The sequence below is a fragment of the Mesoplodon bidens genome (assembly GCF_964165515.1).
Source record: "Mesoplodon bidens genome assembly, chromosome: X".
Taxonomy (NCBI): domain Eukaryota; kingdom Metazoa; phylum Chordata; class Mammalia; order Artiodactyla; family Ziphiidae; genus Mesoplodon; species Mesoplodon bidens.
The window spans coordinates 28190827-28213455 of NC_138163.1; the positions used below are offsets into that span (position 1 = coordinate 28190827).

The window sequence follows — 22629 nt, forward strand, 5'->3', positions numbered from 1 at the left end:
TTCCTTTATTGTTCTCTGTGCAGTAAGACATAGCAAATGTCTCTCTTGACACAGTCCTTTAAAGTTCATTTTTCTCAAACAAGTCATTATTTTCTTCTATTTTAAGTAATGCCTCTGCAGCACATTGAGGGATCCTATGGTAGTATTTCTATTTTCTATTTCTTCTATTTTTCCTTTACTTCTTAACTCTCAGTGATAACACTGAATAGCTCACTTTTTAATAGGTACTTTTATTTATGTTTAGTGTAAACTTGATATAGAAATCATTATTTTTCCTGATAAAAGGAATAAAAAAGGAGAATATTAGTTGAGATAGTGATTAACTGTAGCATTAATTATTAAGAAATCCATTTAAAATACTTATAATCTCCCTAAATGGAGGCAATTGTCACCAGACGGCTTTGCACATTTTTTGTATTATGGCCCAAGTGCAGCTAACCTAGGCAAGGAATTCTCAGCTCACTGCTGAGGAGCCTCTGACAGGCATCAAGTGGCCTTTAAATGATTGCAAGCTGTTCTAAAATGGAGTTCTCATGCTTGATTTTTTTTGAAAAAGTGACTTTTCCAGTGTGATCTCAATCATTTCCGATGTTCTTCATGCCTTTCTGCAGATCTGTGTTTACATCTGGTAGCATTTCCCTTCAGCCTGAAGAACTTTCTTCAGCTTTTCTTATAGTGCAAGTCTTCGGGTGACAAATACTCGCATTTACATTTGTCTGAAAATATATTTATCTCATCTCCATTCTTGAAAGAATTTTTCTCTGAATATAGAATTCTGAATAAATAGATATTTTTTATTTATTCTTGCACTTTAAAGAATTGTTTCCCTAACTTCTGGTCTTTATTGTTTCTGAAAGAAATCAAAGCATTCAAATTGTTTTTCCCCTGTTTATAATATGTTGGTTTTTTCTGGCTGCTTTTAAAAGTTTCTCTTTTTTCCCCCAGTTTTTTTGATATATAATTGATATACAGCACTGTATAAGTTTAAGGTGTACAGCATAATGACTTGACTTACATGTATTGTGAAATGATTGTCACAATAAATTTAGTTAACTAAAGAGTTAGAGTTTCTCTTTATGTTTCATTTTCAGCATCTTGACTATGGTGTTCCTAGACATACTGTTTTTCCACACATATTCTGCTTGGGGTCCACTGAGTTCTTTGAATATATAGATTAATATATTTCATCAAATTTAAGAAATCCTCAACTATTTTTTCTTCAAATATTTTGAATCATTTAATCTCTCCTCTCTTTCTGTGATTCCAGTTAGTTTCTCTGTTCTTCAGATTTGATAAATTTGTATTGTTCTCTCTTTAAGCTTTCTCTGTATACTGTCATCTCTATTCTACTGTTAAGCTCATCCGAAGTTTCTATTTCTCTGCTAAGATTTCCTATCTTTTCATTCATTATTAACATATTTCCTTTACATCATTGAGATAGTTATGATAGCTGCTTTAACTCCTTGTTCTGCTCATTTCCATATCTAGTTCATTTCAAGCTTGGTTTCTGTTGATCGTCTTTTCTCTTGAAAATGGGTCATCTCAACCTAGTTCTTGTAGGTATGTCAATTAACTGGGGGCTTTACCTGCTTATTGTGAATATTTTGCTTTTAAGTCTTTGGATTCTGTTATATTCTTTCAAAGAATGTTGATTTTGTTTTCTTTTGTTTTAATGGTCAATTTACTTCATTGAATTTAAGCTAGAAATTGTCTCTCTTAGATGGCAACTCAAATCTCAGTTCAGTTTTTTAGCCTTAACTGGGTTGTTTGGAATCTGCCGTGTGCTTTCATGGTTCAAGGGTCATGCAGAAATTTGTACAGTTCTTTATTTTTTATTTATTTATTTCGTGGTACGCGGGCCTCTCACTGTTGTGGCCTCTCCCATTGCGGAGCTCAGGCTCTGGATGCGCAGGCTCAGTGGCCATGGCTCACGGGCCCAGCTGCTCCGCAGCATGTGGGATCTTCCCGGACCGGGGCACGAACCCATGTCCCCTGCATCGGCAGGCGGACTCTCAACCACTGCGCCACCAGGGAAGCCCTGTACAGTTCTTATACACAGAATTTGGATCCCTCTCTCTTTGACTATCTACTTTCTGGGATCCCCTCCTCACTTTCCATTGGCTTCCAGTGGTTGCCCTGAACTCTCTCCTTTATTTCTTTAGGATATGAAGACTTTGGATTTTCTATCTAAAATTTAGCCACCATATGAGGTGCTAGCTGTTGTCTGCTCTCAGACTAAAAGTCTCTTTAAAACTGGAAGACCCACACCCTTCTTCCAAGTGTCAGCTCCTCTTCAGAATATGCCTGTTTTTGTTCATTCTCCAATGCCATCAAGTAGTTAGGGATTTGGTTTGGTTTGTTGTTTTGTTCACAGAATATAGATATTATCCACGGAAGGGTTGATCTGGTAGGAGTTCAGCCCTGACAGCTCATTTTTACTCTAACTACTAAACCTGCAAATGTTTGATTAAGAGTTCTGTTGAGTAAGACTGTAAAGGGAGAGAGAAGAGGATAGAAAGCAGCAAGATCAAAGGATTTGACATGGGAAGGTGAACATGGCAGAACCTTAAGGGAAAGTCCAGAAATCCATGTAAGAGGTGGAAGGTATTTCACGGTCAACGGTACTCTCTAAAATGGGAGGGATACAAGAATCATCGGCTGCTAGAGCTCTGGGTATGGAAAGAAACCTTATGCAGGACAGAGTGTACAAAGTTTGCTTTGTGTATTGAGACTGTCCTCAGCCTCAACGTGCCCCTTTGCCTTTGCCGTTTCCTTTGCCTTTGCCTTTGCCTTTGCCTTAAGACTACTCTGAAGTTTTGTTATACGTTTAAAAAGACCCTGCTTTACCTAGTCCTCAATTCTGTTTATTTCCTCAACATTTTCAAGGCTTTCCCACCTAAAGAGCATACCTTTTAACCTTAGGAAATTCGCAACATACATAATGATGAATTAATGGGAATCAGGCGAGAAGAAGAAATGGAGATGTCTGATGATGAAATAGAAGAAACAACAGAAACAAAAGAAACTGAGGAATCAGGTAAAGATTATTCTGCTTTGCTTTATTTAACTAACACCTACTGGATGGGATGATATTTTAAAACCATTAACAACCGGTAAGGTATGGGCACAAACCCATCAGACTGGAAGCAGCTAGAGACAATTGGTAAGGCCATATAAGTACACACTGGCTGAATGTCAACCCTGTGGCTACAGGACTTACTGTGGTCTTAGTTTACTGCCATCTTTCATCATAGTACCTGACTAAAAGTGGACTTTCTCTTCCTAGGAGAATTGGACATTTAGGTGATATTGTTCTATATTTGGCTTGGACTTATTAATAATATGTTCTACAGTAGAAACCATAAGACAGTTTATGTATAAATAGGTAACTAGCCAAACTTTTAGGAAAAAAGTTAGATCCCTACATCACTTATACTTTACACCAAAATTAATAACAGATGGATTGAAGATTCAAATGACAAAATACATATATAGCAAAAGAAATGTTGGAAAATGTAGGAGATGGTTATATGATTTGGGATGAAGATCTCCAAAGATAGAAATCTTAAAGGATATTTTTGATAAATGTATCTGCATAAAAATTAAATATTTCTCTTTAAAAATCACAAAGTTAAAAGAGAACCTAGGGCTTCCCTGGTGGCTCAGTGGTTAAGAATCCTCCTGCCAATGCAGGAGACACGGGTTCGAGCCCTGGCCTGGGAAGATCCCACATGCCCCGGAGCAACTAAGCCCATGCACCACAACTACTGAGCCTGAGCTCTAGAGCCCACGAGCCACAACTACTGAGCCCGCATGCCACAACTACTGAAGCCTGCATGCCTAGAGCCCATGCTCTGCAACAAGAGAAGCCACACAATGAGAGGTCTGCGCACCACAAAGAAGAGTAGCCCCTACTCGCCGCAACTGGAGAAAACCCGCGCACAGCAACAAAGACCCAACACAGCCAAAAATAAAAACAAATAAATAAATAAATTTATTTTTAAAAAAAAGAGAGAATCTACAAACTAAGTGGAAATATCTACAATATATGAGTCTACCTATCTGCTGCCTTCCATTGTGGTTACCTGGAGGTTTATTAGGAACCAAATAGGGGTCTACAAACAGTTGTCTGGGTAAAGGCTTTTGCTCTTACCTAGTATAGTCAGGACCTCACTGTGAGACGATAGCCATGGTATGGGTCCCCAGTGGAACTAAAATGGCAAACCTGTTGAACAGTATAACACACCACCCTTTAATTTCATAACAAATCATCTTGGAGGGGGGTTACCGTGGGAGAGATTAAAACATCAGCTAAAAGATGAGTGTTTTCAGGTAAACCATTCTATACAATCTTAGCAGTCAGTAAAGCACAGTGGACAAAACACTAGACCTAAAGTCAGAACACCTGAGTTCTAGTCCAAGCTCTGCCTTTCTTGACATAGAAAGGACTTCTTCCTCAGTGAGCCTCAGCTTCCACACTTATAAGAAATACATTATAAAAACTGTCTAACAAAGATTTTGTAATGGTTAAGTGAATTCGTTCACTCCTTTAATAACTATTACATTCCCAGCCCTGTGCTAGACATTGGAGATATGGTAGTATACTGCCCCCACTGTGTGTGTGTGTGTCTGTGTGTGTGTCTGTGTGTCTGTGTGTCTGTGTCTCTGTGAGTGTCTGTGTGTCTGTGTGAGAGAGACAGATAGAAAACAGATTGATTATAATGCAAATCAGAATTTATTGGTTCCTGTACTTGCATATTGAAGTGAACAGCTCTAGCCACTTGAGGGATCCCAGAATCTTCACTCCATGAACAAAAACTCTTAAGGAAGGAAAATCACCGAGTCAGGATTTTTTAAAAGCATTCATTAGCTGTTACATCTGAATTTCCTCTATTTTTGCCATATGTTAGATCCCTAAACATATAAACCTCCATATATATTAAATAAACCCTTTGTAATCAGTGAATAGTTAATATTTTCAGAACAGCAAACTAATAACTGCAGACACATACTATAAACTTATAGCCAAGATAAACAAAAAATTTAATAATAATTGAGCTATTCAAATTATTTAAGTGTTTAGCCAGGATATTTTATAGCTGATTAATCTTTGATTTGTAGGATTGTCTCCACCTCAGTATCTGCAGTATTGTATACAGTATAAATCCACTGTTACCCTGAAATGAATGCAACCGTAATTTTGAGCATCCACTTGATAAGTTGCTGAGTTTGAGGAATTATTGGGGGCGGAGAGGGGTATATGGGAGATTCAGATTGAATGTACTTACTAGGGTTATATAATTGCATTTTGCTTCTGTATCTCTTTTGAGTTAAAAGCTGTATTGGCTACTGCACAGAATCTTATTTGTTTAGAGACTGGAAACTCCCTGACAGATCATCTTATAGCTATTTTCTTTCCTGTTCCACATGCCAGGATGCTGCTTTGTCAAATAAAGCTATGTACAATGGACTTAATGGAGCTTACCAAATAGCTTTTCTCCCAGAAGGTTTCAATTCATTTTAATTCAAGGACTTCTGTGCATTTTTCTTCCCCTTGATCGTATCTAATTTTGTTATTGCATGTCTGTAGTACTCAACTGCAGAAATCCTGCTCAGTGTGAGCCGGTGAGCAGGTCCTCAGTTTTTATCTAAATCAGCTACATGTTTTAGTTATCACTTGGTTCCAATGAAAAGCTTAAGCAACTAGATATCAAAGGTTTTTTTCTCTCTTCTCTCCATGCTACCAAATTTGAATTTCAGGAGCCTATAGCATGTTTTTGGTTAAATATACTTCCCAGTCTGAGTCAAAGCTAGCAGTCTGTTACCTTTCCTTGAAGTGCCACAAAATTTCTGTTCTGTGAGATTCTCTATGGTAGCTAGCCCATATTTGTGATTCAGAACTGGAAATACTCTTGCCATGGAAGAAAAGACCGCTGTGCTCAAAGCAATGTGTTGAAGAGGGAGAATCACATCAAAGCAAATCATGATAGTGTGAAACTACTTCATTCTATTGTTAACCATGATGGAAAGTACATGTACCCAGTAAACATAAGGATAGCTGTTCCCTTTCAGCATCTATCTTCTGCCTTCTTCACTTAAATTGGTGGTTTTCAGATTTGGTATGTATATGTATATATATATACATATATATATATATATATATGTATAAGAATCATTGGGTTACTTTTTTTTTTTTTTTTTTTTTTTTGCTGTACGCGGGCCTCTCACTGCTGTGGCCTCTCCCGTTGCGGAGCACAGGCTCCGGACACACAGGCTCCGCGGCCATGGCTCGCGGGCCCAGCCGCTGCGCGGCATGTGGGATCTTCCGGGATAGGGGCACGAACCCGTGTCCCCTGCATCGGCAGGCGGACTCTCAACCACTGCGCCACCAGGGAAGCCCCTGGGTTACTTTTTAAAATTCAGATTTCTGTGCTATAGAGTCTGCTTCAATAGGCCTGTAATAGGGTTTGGGAATCTAAATTTTATCAGCCATCCTAAATGAATTATATGATCGTGGTCCAGGGAGCACATTTGGTAAACGTTGACTTAGACTAATTCTCCACTGTTCTAGCCAAAGTTTTCTCTTCCACTGGTATCCAACCTCCTTCCTTCTCTCCTCCTACCTCCCATTATTCCCACTTTAGGAGTTTGATCAGTTAGTTAACAAGCATTATATCCTATCAGCTGATAGAAATAAAGATATAATATATGTAAATATACATAAAATGTAAGAAATACCACTTGGTGCTAACCTGGAAGGTACTGATTAGAATGCAGCCAGGGCAAGAGATAGTGTGGGCCAGAGTAGTCGCAGTCAGTGAAAATTGATCAAGGCCTTGAAAGATGAACAGGTTTGGATGAAAGCCAAGAAAGTAAGAAAGCATCTTGATGCAGAGAGGGAGAAGGAGCAGGGCTCAAAGAGGGAAATAAGAATGATGTGATTAGGGGTATAAAAGATTGAGTGGGCAAGATGAGCCTAGACCTTAGGGGACATGAATGCCAAGCTTAGACTTAGCATAGTAGGCAATATGTCACTATAAGCATGTCTTTCAACCATGGCACTTTTATGATAAAAGCAACATGAATTGTATATTTTAGGAGATAAGTTTGGATTGATAGAGACAAACCAGAGACTTTTATAGGAATTGAGATATAAAATGATGACGATTGGGACTAGTGAAGGCAACAGGAAATGAGAAAAATGATAGAAGAAAAAGAGGTAACAGAGAGTCTGACATTAAAGATGCTAGGAGTCATTTTGGTGGAATAAACTAAAGTCTTTGGTGCTAGATTGAATATAAATGATGAAGAAAGCAAAGAATTCAGAATGAGCCTAGGTTTTCTAATCTGGCAGAATGTAAGGTTGGTGATTTTATTAGTTTGCTAGGGCTGCTATAACAAGAACCACAAACTGAGTTGCTTAAACAACAGAAGTCTATCGTCTCACAGTTCTGGAGGCTAGAAATCTGAGATCAAGGCTCTGGCAGGGTTGGTTCCTTCTGAGGGCTCTGAGGGAGAATCTGTTCCAGACCTCTCTCCAGCTTCTGGTGGTTTGCTGGCCATCTTTGGCATTCCCTGGCTTGAAGATGCATCACCCCGATCTCTGTCTTCCTGTTCACGTGACATTTTCCCTGTGTGCATGTCTGTCTCTGTGTCCAAATTTCCCCTTTCCATAAGGACACCAGTCATAGAAATCTATAAGCCCACCCCAATTACCTCATTTTAACTTGATTACCTCTGTAAAGATCATATTTCCAAATAAGGTCACATTCTGAGGGCTGCAAAGTATCTTTTTTAGGAAGACAGATTCAACCCATAACAGTAGAACTGATAGAAATGGACTGATGGATGGGACTGATTTGCAGAATATAATGAGATCAGCTTCAGACAGTAGGTAGTTAGGAAATAGATATAAGGGATTTGTATACAAATCAGGGTTGAAGAAAGTAGAAGGCATAGAAGATAGTAGTACAGAGGTGTTCATCTATACTCTGTTAGGAGTCAAAAAGGGAATAAACTACAAATATTTCCATAAATTTGGAGTATAAACGATAGAGATTAGTGGAATTTCATTTTTTACAATAGTCATAAGCCTAGAACATGGAAGGAACTCAATAAATGTTTGTTGAATGAATGAAAAATTTCTTATTAAACACTTTGAAGTAGATTTTATGATTTTGTGATCTTGAAAAATATGCAATAACCATAAATAATTAAATTTAACCTAGGTTTCCCTATGTGTCTTATTTTTTTCAATTAATAAACTTTAATTTTTAGATCAGTTTTAGGTTCATAGTAAAATTGAGCAGGAAGTACAGAGTTCCCAAATACTGCCTGTGCCCATATACACACTGTCTCCCCCACCATCTACATCCCGCACCCTAGGGGTACATTTGTGTTACAGTAGCTGAATACATCATCATCACCCAAACTTCATAATTTGCATTAGAGTTCACTCTTGGTATCCATTCTATGGTTTTGGAGAAATATATAAAATGTATGTGTTCACCATTGTAGTATCATACAGAATAGTTTCAGGTAACTTAATATCCTCTGTGCTGAAGCTATTCATCCTTGCCTCCCCCCAAATTCCTGGTTACCACTGATCTTTTTTTTTTTTTTTTTTTTTTTTTTTTTTGCGGTACGCGGGCCTCTCACTGTTGTGGCCTCTCCCGTTGCGGAGCACAGGCTCCGGACGCGCAGGCTCAGCGGCCATGGCTCACGGGCCCAGCCGCTCCGCGGCATGTGGGATCTTCCCGGACCGGGCCGGGAACCCGCGTCCCCTGCATTGGCAGGCGGACTCTCAACCACTGCGCCACCAGGGAAGCCCAGCCACTGATCTTTTATACTGACTCCATAGTTTTTCCCTTTCCAGACTGGCATATAGTTGGGATCATAAAGTATGCAGCATTTTCAAATTGATTATTTTTACTTAGTAATATGTATTTACTTTTCCTGCATGTCTTTTTGTGGCTTGATAGCTCATTTCTTTTTAGTGCCATTTATTATTCCATTTTCTGGATGCACCACAGTATATCAGTGGTTAGATAACCACTAAAGAGCATTGTGGTTGCTTCCAAGTTTTGGCAATTATGAATAAAGCTGCTGTAAACATTCATGTGCAGGTTTTTGTGTGGACAAAGTTTTTAGCTCATTTGGGTAAATACCAAGGAGCATGATTGCTGGATCATATCCTAAAAGTATGTTTAGTTTTGTGAGAAACTGCCAAACTATCTCCCAAAGTGTCTGTACCATTTTGCATTCCCACCAGCAATGGAGGAGAGTTCTTGTTTGCACCACATCCTCACCAGTCCTTGATGCTGTCATTGTTCTGAATTTCGGCAATTCTGAGATGTTTCTAGTGATATTGCATTCTTGTTTTAATTTGCAATTCCCTAATGATATATGATGTTGAAATCTTTTCATATGCTTACTTGTCATTAGTATACCTTTGGCGAGGTGTCTGTTCAGGTCTTTAGTCCAAATGGGTTGTTCATTTTCTTATTGTTGAGTTTTAAGAGTTCATTATATATTTTTGATAACAGTCCTTTATCAGATGTGTCCTTTGCAAATACTTTCTCTCAGTTTGTGGCTTTTCTTCTTGACCTTGTCTTTCACAGAGAAGTTTCTCTTTTAATTAAGTCCAGGTTATCAATTATTTCTTTCATGGGTCATGCCTTTGGTGTTGTGTCTAAAAAGTCATCACCATACTCAAGGTCACCTACATTTTCTCTTATGTTATCTTCTAGGCGGTTTATAGTTTTGCATTTTTCATTTGGGTCTGTGATCCATTTTGAGTTAATCTTTGTGATGTCCCGTTGTTCCAGCACATTTGTTAAAGAGTCTATTTTTGCTGCATTGTATTGCCTTTGCTCCTTTGTCAAAGATCAGTTGACTATATTTATGGGGGTCTATTTCTGAGCTATCTAATCTATTCCATTGATCTATTTGTCTATTCTTTCACCAACACCACACTCTCTTAGTTACTACAGCTTTCTGTTAAGTCTTGAAGTCAGGTAGCATCAGTCCTCCAACTTTATTCTTCTCTTTCAATATTGAGTTGGCCATTCTGGGTCTTTTCCCTCTCTTTATAAACTTTAGAATCAGTTTCTCAATATCCACAAAATAACGTGTTTGGATTTTTTTAACATCTTTATTGGAGTATAATTGCTTTACAATGGTGTGTTAGTTTCTCCTTTATAACAAAGTGAATCAGCTATATGTATACATATATCCCCATATCTCCTCCCTCTTGCGTCTCCCTCCCACCCTCCCTATCCCACCCCTCTAGGTGGTCACCAAGCACCGAGCTGATCTCTCTGTGCTATGCGGCTGCTTCCCACTAGATATCTATTTTACATTTGGTAGTGTATATATGTGCATGCCAACTCTCTCACTTCGTCCCAGTTTACCCTTGCCCCTCCCCGTGTCATCAAGTGCATTCTCTACGTCTCCATCTTTATTCCTGTCCTGCCCCTAGGTTCTTCAGAACCTTTTTTTTTTTTTTAGATTCCATGTATATGTGTTAGCATACGGTATTTGTTTTTCTCTTTCTGACGTACTTCACTCTGTATGACAGACTCTAGGTCCATCCACCTCACTACAAATAACCCAATTTCGTTTCTTTTTATGCCTGAGTAGTATTCCATTGTATATATGTGTCACATCTTCTTTATCCATTCATCTGTCGATGCACACTTAGGTTGCTTCTATGTCCTGGCTATTGTAAATAGAGCCGCAATGAACATTGTGGTACATGACTATTTTTGAATTATGGTTTTCTCAAGAGTATATGCCCAGTAGTGGGATTGCTGGGTCGTATGGTAGTTCTATTTTTAGTTTTTTAAGGAACCTCTATACTGTTCTCCATAGGGGCTATATCAATTTATATTCCCACCAACAGTGCAAGAGTGTTCCCTTTTCTCCACACCCTCTCCAGCATTTATTGTTTGCAGATTTTCTGATGATGGCCATTCTGACTGGTGTGAGGTGATACCTCATTGTAGTTTTGATTTGAATTTCTCTAATGATTAGTGATGTTGAGCATTCTTTCATGTGTTTGTTGGCAATCTGTATATCTTCTTTGGAGAAATGTCTATTTAGGTCTTCTGCCCATTTTTGCATTTGGGTTGTTTGGTTTTTTTTTGATATTGAGCTGCATGAGCTGCTTGTAAATTTTGGAGATGAATCCTTTGTCAGTTGCTTCATTGGCAAATATTTTCTCCCATTCTGACGGTTGTCTTTTCATCTTGTTTATGGTTTCCTTTGCTGTGCAGAAGGTTTTAAGTTTCATTAGGTCCCATTTGTTTATTTTTGTTTTTATTTCCATTTCTCTAGGACGTGGGTCAAAAAGGACCTTGCTATGATTTATGTCATAGAGTGTTCTGCCTATGTTTTCCTCTAAGAGTTTTATAGTGTCTGGCCTTACATTTAGGTCTTTAATCCATTTTGAGTTTATTTTTGTGTATGGTGTTAGGGAGTGTTCTAATTTCATTCTTTTACATGTAGCTGTCCAGTTTTCCCAGCACCACTTACTGAAGAGGCTGTCTTTTCTCCATTGTATATTCTTGCCTCCCTTATCAGAAATAAGGTGACCATATGTGCATGGGTTTATCTCTGGGCTTTCTATCCTGTTCCATTGATCTATATTTCTGTTTTTATGCCAGTACCATACTGTCTTGATTACTGTCTTGCTTGGATTTTGATTGGGATTGCACTGAATCCACAAATTAGGTTGGAAATAACGGATATCTTGAGAGTATAAAGTCATCCTATCCATAAACATTAATCTCTCCATTTATTTAGTTCTTTGATTTCGTTCATCAGAGTTTTGTAGCTTTCCTCATATAGATCTCATATGTATTTTGTTACATCTGTACCTAAGTATTTCATTTTTGTTGTGTTAATATAAATGGTATAGTATGTTTTGAATTTCAAATTCTACTTATTCATTTTTGGTATATAGCAAAGCAACTGACTTTTGTATATTAACTTTTTTATATATCCTGCAACCTTGCTATAAGTGCTTATTAGTTCCAGGAGTTTTTCTGTCAGTTCGTTCAGATTTTCTCCATAGATGACCATGTCCTCTGCAAACAAAGGCAATTTTATTTTTTCCTTCCCGTTGTATGTACATCTTATTTCCTTTTCTTGTCTGATTTCATTAACTAGGACTTCCAGTACAATGTTGAAAAAACAGTGGTAAGAGGGGACATCCTTGCCTTGTTCTTAATGGGAGAGATTCAAGTTTCTCACCACGATGTATGATGTTAGCTGTAGGTTTTTTGTAGATGTTCATTATCAAGTTGAGGAAGTTCTCTCTTCCTAGTTTACTGAGATTTTTTTTATCATGGATAGGTGTTGGATTTTGTCAAATACCTTTTCTGTATCTATTGATACTTTCATGTGACTTTAACCTCTTTAACTTGTTAATGTAATGGATTACATTAATTGATTTTTGAATGTTGAACCACCCTTGCATACCTGGGATAAATTCCACTTGATTGTGGTGTATTTCTTTTTATACATTCTTAGATTTGATTTACTAATATTTTGTTGAGGATTTTTGCATCTGTGTCCATGAGAGACATCAGTCTGTGCTTTCTTTTCTTGTAATGTCTTTGTATGGTTTTGGTATTAAGGAAATGCTGACTTCGTAGAATGAGTTAGGAAGTATTCCCTCTGTTTCTATCATCGGGAAGAGATTGTAGAAATTTTGTATTATTCCTTCCTTAAATGTTTAGAAGAATTCAATAGTAAACTTATGTGGGCCTAGTACTTTCTGTTTTAGAGAATTATTAATTATTGATTCAATTTCTTTAAGAGATAGAGGCCTATTCAAGTTGTCTACTTCTTTTTTTTTAATTTTTGCCGTACGCGGGCCTCTCACTGTTGTGGCCTCTCCCGTTGCGTAGCACAGGCTCCGGACGCGCAGGCTCAGTGGCCATGGCTCACGGGCCTAGCCGCTCCACGGCATGTGGGATCTTCCCGGACAGGGGCACGAACCCGTGTCCCCTGCATCGGCAGGCAGACTCTCAACCACTGTGCCACCAGGGAAGCCCTTTCTACTTCTTTTTTATATTAGAGTATAGTCGCTTTACACTGCTATGTCAGTTTCTGCTGTACAGCAAAGTGAATCAGCCATACATATACATATACTTTTTAGATTTCCTTCCCATGTTTACTTCTTGTGTGTGTTTTAAGAGACTGTGTATTTCAAGGAGTTGGCCCACTTCATCTAGGTTATCAAATGTTGGACATAAAGTTGTTCATAATATTCCTTTATTATCCTTTTAATGTCCATAGGATCTATAGTGATATCCTCTCTTTCATTTTGGACATTAGTAGTTTGTGTCTTCTTTATTTTTTTTCTTAGTTAAACTGGCTAGAGTTTTATCAATTTTACTGAAAGAACCAGCTTTTGGTTTCATAAATTTTCTGTCGAGTTCCTGTTTTCTACTTAATTGATTTCTGATCTATTTTTATGATATCTTTTCTTCTGCTTACTTTAGATTTAATTTGCTCTTCTTTTTCTAGTTTCCTAAGGTGGAAGCTCAGATACTTGATTTTAGATCTTTTCTAATCTATGTATTCAAAGCTATACATTTCCCTCTAAGCATGGCTTTCACTGCATCTCACAAATTTTGAGAGTTGTATTTTTATTTCCATTTAGTTCAACTATTTTAAAATTTCTCTCGAGATTTCTTCTTTGACTCATACCTTTTAGATGTGTGTTGTTTGATCTCCAAGTATTTTAGAATTTTCCATCTCTCTTTCTGTTATTGATTTCTAGTTTAATTTCATTGTGGTCTGATAGTATACCTAGTGTGATTTCTATTCTTTTAATGTGTTCATATGTGTTTTATGATGCAGAATGTGATCTATCTTGGTGCATGTTGCATGTGTGCTTGAGAAGAATGTGTAATCTGCCTTTGTTAAATGAAACAGTCTATACATGTCAACTGTATCCAGCTAATTTATGGTGCTGTTGAGTTCAACTGTGTCATTACTGATATTCTTCCTACTGGATTGTTCCACTTTTGATAGAGAGGTATGAAGTCTCTATAATATAATAGTGGATTCATCTATTTTTTCCTTGCAGTTCTATCAGATTTTGCTTCACTTATTTTGACACACCATTGTTAGGCTCATACACATTGTTTGTTATGTCTTCTTGTAGTACTAACCCCTTTATCACTATGTAATGCCCCTCTTTAGCCCTGATAACTTTCCTTGGTCTGAAGTCAGCTCTGTCTAAAATTAATATAGCTACTTTTACTTTTTTTTTGGTTAGTGTTAGCATAGTGTCTTTCTCCATTCCTTTACTTTTAACCTATATGTATATTTATATTTAAAGTGTGTTTCTTAAAGATACCACTACAGTTGTTTCTTGTTTTTTTATCACTCTGACAATCTCTGAATTTTAATTGGTGTATTTAGACCACTGATGTTTAAAATGATTATTGATGTATTTGGATTAATATCCACCATATTTGTTACTGTTTTCTATTTATTGCTCTTGTTCTTTGTTCTTCCTTTTGTCTTCTACACTTTCCCAGCCCTTTGTGGTTTTAATTGAGCATTTTATATGATTCTACTTTCTCTTCTTTGTTAGCATACTGGTTATACTTCTTTTTTTTTTTTTTACTTTTTTAGTGGTTGCCCTAGAGTTTGCAATTTACATTTATGACTAATCCAAGTCCACTTTCAAATAACACTATACCAGTTTGTGGGTAGTGCAAATACCTTATGATAACATAATCCCAATTCCTTGTATCATTGCTGTCATTAATTTCACTTACACATAAGCACACGCACACACACACACACACACACACACAAGCATACATAATTGAATGCATTGTCAGTATTATTTTGAGCAAACTATTATCTGTTAGCTCAAGAATAAGAAAAATTAAAGTTTTTATTTTGCCTTCACTTTTTCCTTCTTAATGTTCTTCCTTTCTTTATGTAGATCCAAGTTTCTGACTTATGTCATTTTTCCTCTGTCTTAGGAACTTCCTTTAACATTTCTTGCAAGGCATGCCTAATAGCAACAAATTCCCTGAAATTTTCTTTGAGAAAGTATTTCTCCTTCACTTTTGAAGGATAATTTCACAAGGTACAGAATTCTAAGTTGGTGGATTTTTTTTTCTCTTAACACTGTGACTATTCTCTCTATTCTATTCTTGCTTGCATGATTTCTGAAGAGAAGTAGCATGTAATTCTTATCTTTGCTTCTCTATAGGTAAGGTGTTTTTTTCCTCTGGCTTCTTTCAATATTGTTTCTTTCTCTTTGATTTTCTGAAATTTGAATGTTATATGTTTTGGCATTTATCCTGCTTGATGCTCTCTGAGATTCCTGGATCTGTGGTTTGGTGTCTAACATTAATTTAGACATGTTCTCAGTCATTATTATTTTACATATTGTTTCTGTTTCTCTCTTTTTTCTCCTTCTGATATTCTCATTATGTATACATTACATCTTTGTAATTGTCTCACAATTCTTGCATTTTCTGTTCTTGGGGGGGTAATTTTTTTTTCTTTTTGCTTTTCAGTTTAGGAAGTTTCTATTGTCATATCCTCAAGCTCAGAAATTCTTTCCCCAGCCATGCCCAATCTACTAATAAGTCCATCAAGGGGATTTTTCATTTGTTAGTGTTTTTGATCTCTAGCATTTCTATTTGACTCTTTCTTTGAATTTCCGTCTCTCTGCATACAATATCCATCTGTTCTTCTATGTTGTCTACTTTCTCTATTAAAGCCTGTAGCATATTAACAATAGTTGTGGGGTTTTTTGTTTTGTCTTGTTTTGGCTGTGCCATGCAGCTTGTGGGAATCTTAGTTCCCCAACCAGGGACTAAAACTGGGCCCTCAGCAGTGAAAGCACATAGTCCTAACCACTGGACCACCAGCAAATTCCCAATAATAGTTGTTTTAAATTCCCTGTCTGATAATTCCAACATTTCTGCCACATCTGACTCTGGTTCTGATCCTTGTTCAGTCTCTTCAAACTATGCTTTTTACTTTTTAGTATGCCTTGTAATTTTTTGTTGAAATCTGGACATGATGTACTAGGTGAAAGGAATCCTGTTAAATAGGACTTTTGTGGTATTGTGGTAAGATGTGGTGGGAGGAGAATCATTTTATAGTCCTATGATTAGGCCTCAGTCTTTTAGTGAGCCTATGCCTCTGGACTTTGAACTTCACAAGTGTTTCTCAGTTTTTTCTCCCCCTTTAGGTGGGACAGAATGGCTAGAGGGGTCTGGAGCTGGTTGGTTCCCTGGGTTGGTTAGGCTCTGGTGCTACCCCAGTAGGTTAGGCTATGGTAAAATCATTTCTTCTGAAGGTAGCCCTTTTAAAGAAGAACATGATGCTCTGGTATATCTCAAGAGGGTTTCTTTTTCCCCTCCCCTGCTGGAAGCACATAGGAATTTTTCTCCAGTGTTCACTCTGAGGACCAGGTGGAGCCCCTGGAGATAAAACTCACAAAAGTGTAGGGACCTAGCTATGACTGGGTCTCCCTGGAGTTTTTAACTCTCAGACTTATTTACACTGAGCCTACAGCAAATTGCCAAGTACAGTTTAGGTTTTCCTACCTTGGCACTGTTTCCTGTGGTGATATCTGCTCATGGGTTTCTGGTCTGGTAAGTTGTGATTCTCTGTATTCACCTGTTTGTCTCTCCAATTTTGGGTCTATGAGTTTGCCCTGTTACTTCACTTCTCTGTTGTATCTAAGAAGAGTTGTTGTTTTTTTCCAGTTTGTTCAGCTTTTTACTTGTTGTTAGGATGGAGTGGTGACTTCTAAGCTCCTTACATGCTAGACCATAAACTGGAAGTTTTTATTCTTTTGGCCTCACTGCACGGCTTGTGGGATCTTAGTTCCCCAACCAGGGATCGAACCTGGGCCCTCAGCAGTGAAAACACAGAGTCCTAACCACTGGACCACCAGGGAATTCCCCAGGAAGTCTTGTGTCTTAATTTTTACATTTACCTTTCCTCTAATAGGATCAGTTAAGGCTGCATTTTTTAAGAATAAATGTCAGCCAAATTATTGTGTGGACAGTCATCAGTTCAAGACAATTAGCCTTCTATTTTATTACTACAGGCTCTTATTATTTGCTGCATTTCAAGTAAAAGTAACTGATGCTACCTAGAAATATTTTAGTGATGTTTGAGGTGAAGAATTTGAAACACGATGAGGACTTTTGTGTGTTGGAATTCTGTGTTCATTTACAAAAATGAGTCTTTGTGCTTTTGTGTCCATCTCTTGCTACCATGGCCAACTCAGATCTAAAGTTTCTCACTGAGAGGCTTTTTATACATGTCAATTTAAAACACCAAGTTTTCATGGTACTAAGGTGAACCACAACAGAATCTGGATATGTGGTTTTTACTCCTTTGTATTGATTGTTTAGCCTTAGTATCACAGGCAGAAGCTCTGAAAGAAGAAAATGACAGCCTCCGTTGGCAGCTTGATGCCTACCGGAATGAGGTGGAACTGCTAAAGCAAGAACAAGGCAAAGTCCACAGAGAAGATGACCCAAACAAGGAACAGCAGCTGAAACTCCTGCAGCAAGCCCTGCAAGGAATGCAACAGGTAAAGACATTTTGGTCCTCTGAGCTTTTTGGAAGGATAGTAATCAGCTCCTCACTTGTAAAAGGGCCCCCACAAGCAAACAGAATAGCAAACCTCTTCTTTTCTTGGTATTGTGTTCTCTGGCATGGCTGAGGAAGGGATTATGTATTGTAGTTTATGAAATATTCTGGTAAATGCAGAGATAGCAGTGGATCACCAATTTTCAAAGAAAGTGCATTCAGTAAAAAATACTTAACAATAAAACTACACGGAGCATAACCTAATCTTTCCTTTATGCTACGGAATGTACTTTGGGATTTGGACAGGGTCTCAAGGTCATTATGAAGAACCTTAATTACTTAGATATGCAACGGTGCTGGTGAATAAGTATCTGTTGATACAATGCTAAATAATACAGTCTTTTAGAAGAAATGGCAAGAATCCTACCCTTGATTTGGTTGGAAAGAGGGGTGTTATGGGTTTTTAAGTATCAGTGCTTTGGGGCACATAATACCAATGTGCTTTTGTTTTGTTTTGTTTTCACAGTCATTTATGTGAATTAGTTTACCAGCATGTTATCCCAAGTATAAAAAGTAAAGTAAATAAGTGCATCCAACTGTAATTGCATTCAAATACAACATTGTGTAACAGATGCTCAATATCTAGAAGTTTCATGTAACCACCACAGCAAGCCTACTATTTAAAAGATATCAACATCTGTTTCCATTATAGTAAAGGAGTAGTACTTCTGAGTAAGGGTACTATCCTCTTCTGTCTTGCCAGACTACCAGCCATTTTCCTCACAACTTAAACTGTCCAATAATTTTTTAATTGTGTGCCTTGGAATTATCTAGGGCAAAGCTTATTGATGTTTAGAAATCACAAATTGTGAACAGGGAGTCTCTTCTGGCAGTAAGAGCCCCATGTTCCTATTACTTCCGCTATCATTGTCTTCCTATGTGACAAGCAATATCACATTAATATTTTACCTTTCCTATTAACAAAATGTGTGAAGTAATGCTTACCTTCCTTTTACTGTCACCATGGAGTTTAATTAGATCAGGGATCTAGTTTAATTACATCAGCTATCTTTCCACCAAAAAATACATCTCCTCAGCTAGACTTCAAAGAATTTCAACAGTGTACATCGTACTGTGTCTTTTAGCCCTCCCAATGGTCTTTTGCAAGCCTCTGAAAAGGAAAACTTTGAAAACATTTTCTTGTTGTTGTTTTCCCCTCTTACCTTGATTTGAAACCACTCCACGTAAGAATGGAGTGGTTCAATTTAAAACTAATGAACTTTTTTTTCATTCCGTCACTTCAAAAACTTCGGTGAGACAATTAGGTCTCTACCTCCTGAAAAATTAATTTTACTCATTTTGTTTACTTTTTACTGGACAATAGCCTTGTAAACAATGGTAAAATTTCTCCCATCTTATCCCCAATAGATGTATAGTCTAATATGATGGTTAAGAACATGGGCTGTGGGGTTGACTCAACCTGGGTTTAAATCCCAGCTCTGGCACTGACTATCTGAATAGCCTTAGGCAAACCATTAAACCTCTCTAACCTTCAGGCTTATGTATCATAGTTTTATTGTGAGACTTAAATGAGATTATGCATATGAAACCCTTTGCCCAATACTTGGCACATGATAGATGCTGAATACACAGTATTTGTAGTAATCATTAATGATGAATCCAGTTCCTTGCCTACTGATAAATTTGTGAAATTTGGATTCTTTACTTTTCTCACAGAAATTGAACTTGGCTTGGAAAATGACTATTTGCAAGAATGCTTTACACATTAAGTTCAGTTCTATGCCAAAATCAAGATATTGTCCACATAGTATTAACTGCACCCTACCCTTACATCTGGCTGGAATAGGAAAGTTAAGTGATTAGATCAATTAGTTTCTCAGACTCTTTCTAAAATATGAACAAATCCAAAAGATTCATAAGAGCCAGATAAAATAACTTCAAGTGAAAAGTATCTTGATTTTCCCTTTAGTATCTTTGCATGGAGCGATGATTGTGTGTGCTGGGGGAAAGTGAGGCAGGCCTGCCTAATATCTAACTTCAGCCAGTGTTTTTAAGTGAAGTGTGGCTTCTTAAGACTTGATTGTCTTTGGTCTTTCTTGTAGCATCTACTCAAAGTCCAAGAGGAATACAAAAGGAAAGAAGCTGAACTTGAAAAAATCAAAGATGACAAGTTACAGGTGGAAAAAATGTTGGAAAATCTTAAAGAAAAGGTACATGAGTACTAAGTGACCCTTTTCCCTTGCCCCCTTCCCCCTTTTCAGTGACAATGAAAATGCCCTGGAAGCTCCTACCAATAGGTATCAATGTGGAATGGTTGGTTGATTGGGGATTAAAAGCCCTTCTCCAGGGAAATTCTTGAATCAAGGGCTCTGCTTTTAGGTATGAGTCCTTGGCATTTCTAAAGGTTCTGGAGAGTATACTTTTCAATGAATAAAATGTCCGTCCATCCCTAACATTCCTCAGTCTTCCTTCTTGGAGAAGATCAGAGTATACACCTCATCCCTGCTTCATCTAGTCAAGCAAATAACAACATAGAAAGCCCGTGTGACACAAAATACTTTAAATTAAGCATTTCATTAAACGAAGAAACACAGGTACAACAGAACACTGACATTTCTTTGCCGACACTCCATCTAGTGTAATAATGAGCTGCTGCAGTGTTGAAATAGCCAAAACCAAAAGGGGGGAAACTTGGAAAGCAAACAAGGAGACACATTATTCTAAAGCTAGATAATAGCAACCGGGAAGGCAAAATGGGACTTTGCCTAATGAGAGCCTGCAGCCATAGAACCTCCAGTGAGGACCTCTGAGAAAGTCTATGAACTTCTAGATGGATTAATGTATCTCAACCATGCATCAGGTGCCCAGTCTATTTAAGGTATGTAAAGTCTACTGATGGCGTCTCCCTGTCATACCTCTCTAATTTCCTTTATGCCTGAACATTCAAGTGAACTTATCCTCTGAAAAGAAAAGCCCATTGACCATAGCTGCCTGACTTAATGTCTCAGAAGAAAGAGAAGATTAGGGGGCTTCCCTGGTGGCGCAGTGGTTAAGAATTTGCCCGCCAATGCAGGGGACACGGGTTCGAGCCCTGGTCCGGAAAGATCCCACATGCTGCGGAGCAACTAAGCCCGTGCACCACAACTACTGAGCCTGTGCTCTAGAGCCTGCGAGCCACGACTACTGAGCCCACGTGCCACAGCTGCTGAAGCCCGCTCACCTGGAGCCTGTGCTCCACAACGGAAGAGGCCACCTCAATGAGAGGCCCACGCGCCACAGCGAGGGGTGGCCCCCCCTCACCGCAACTGGAGAAGGCCCACGTAGCAATGAAGACCCAGCACAGCCAAAAATAAATAAAGAAAAATAACAAAGAAAAAAAAAAGAGAAGATTAGGAGCTTAGACCAAGAGCCAGAAATCTATTCCACAGTTCTACGGTTCCACAAGAGCTCGTGCTTTTTCTCTTCTGGGCTCAGCACAGGAAGATGCAATGCATACAGGCCCTGGGTATGTTTGCCAGCATAGTGACTTCCCCCAGAGTGCCATTAAGAACTGGCAACCTTGGTGTATTTGAAACAAATGATTGAAAGTGTTTTCTTCCGGAGGCCATTTGCAATATGCTTTTAATTTTTCCACTGCATAAAACCAACTCACTTTCCAGTTTTGTGGGTGTTATTAAAGAAATGAGCATAATCCCAGACAAATTCATTTATCAAGCATTTAATTGAAAAGTGCCAAAGCTGCTCTACTTAGCAGGACTTTCCTCATACGATCAGAGCTTCTAAAATGTCCCAGAGCTGCTACTTAGCTGTTTCCCTTCTTGCATAAGATGGAGTGTGTGTGTAGTGTAGCCAGAAGACGACAGATGAACATGGGGTTATCCTAATGACATTAAGCTTCAAATCACTCTTCAGGATTGACATCACAAATTAACTTGAGGACATTTTCGTGTAAGCAGCTCTCTGCTTTGTAAAGTATTTCATTTAAAGAAGTGAAGGGTCAAATGGCATTGAAAAATCTTGCAACATTATACCTAAGTCTAAGTGTTTCCCATTTTGCAACTAAATATACCTTGAAGTGGCAGCTAAAGAGGACAGGGAGAGAAATCCAACTGATAAACAGAAAAATGTGAGTCAGAATATGTTTCTGTCCTGTTATTTTAAGTGAGGTTTCCTTCAGGGAAAGTCATGACAGTTCATTATAATCTGATCTTCTCTGGGAAGCTGATTTGTGACCAAATATTTCAAACTGTCACAATTAGGTTAGGAAGCAAAGTACCATCACATTACACTGCAAAAATAATTTCAGGTTGAAAAGAAAGCAATAAGTTTTGGTGAGGAGGGATATTTTTTCTTTTTGTTTGGGTTTCTTGACAGTAAACCACAGTGTGAGTTATTGTCAGTGTTTTGCAATATAACAATGTGACTTATGTCTGCAGAAAGAACTAGCTCTTGGAATCTGCTAGTAAAATTCAAGGTGATATCATGAACCCTCCCTTGAATTCTGATCGCCCATTTCCTACTACCTTATTGGCCATTCTACCCTTTAAAAGAGCCATTAAACTTTTTTTTTCCAGTTTGTTCCCTTTTCATTTCTTTTAAATTTAACATTTTAACTGTGTGCTTCTCTTTAAATGAAGTTTATGTTATAAACACTCTGAGATTATTCCCTTATTTCCAGTTATAGGAAAATACTATTCCTCTCTTTTCTGTAACTGTTGAATATGCTTCACAGTAATTCATAGTGTTCTAATTTATTTTTATTATTTTTCATGATTAATATTGTCATCTGTGAAATTAGTTGTTTTATTTGTGGGGATCTAATTTTTCCTGAATTGATGATGTATCTTAATAAAGCAGCTTTATATTTGTTTATAAAAAATTTCAAGGTGATAAGCATCCCTTCAATATACCTTGTAATTTTTTAAATGCCAGCTATAATAAAGTTGAAGTCAGGTTTCAGTAAGGCTACATTTTGATTCAAGATGGCTAAAACTTCTCAAGGTGTCTACG

General features: G+C 37.7%; 1 protein-coding gene across 13 annotated transcripts in view; it reads left to right on the forward strand.

Moving 5' to 3' along the window:
- The window catches only part of ENOX2 (ecto-NOX disulfide-thiol exchanger 2), a 283553-nt gene that overhangs the window by 250865 nt on the left and 10059 nt on the right, over positions 1-22629 (forward strand). For 11 of the 13 annotated variants that reach the window (XM_081222405.1, XM_081222406.1, XM_081222414.1 and 8 more), the window contains 3 exons: positions 2923-3037; positions 17418-17599; positions 19722-19829. In XM_081222405.1, the coding sequence (XP_081078531.1) occupies positions 2923-3037; positions 17418-17599; positions 19722-19829 (405 nt within the window). The remainder of the gene's footprint in view (positions 1-2922; positions 3038-17417; positions 17600-19721; positions 19830-22629) is intronic. The other 2 variants (XM_081222408.1, XM_081222410.1) reach the window with 1 other exon arrangement.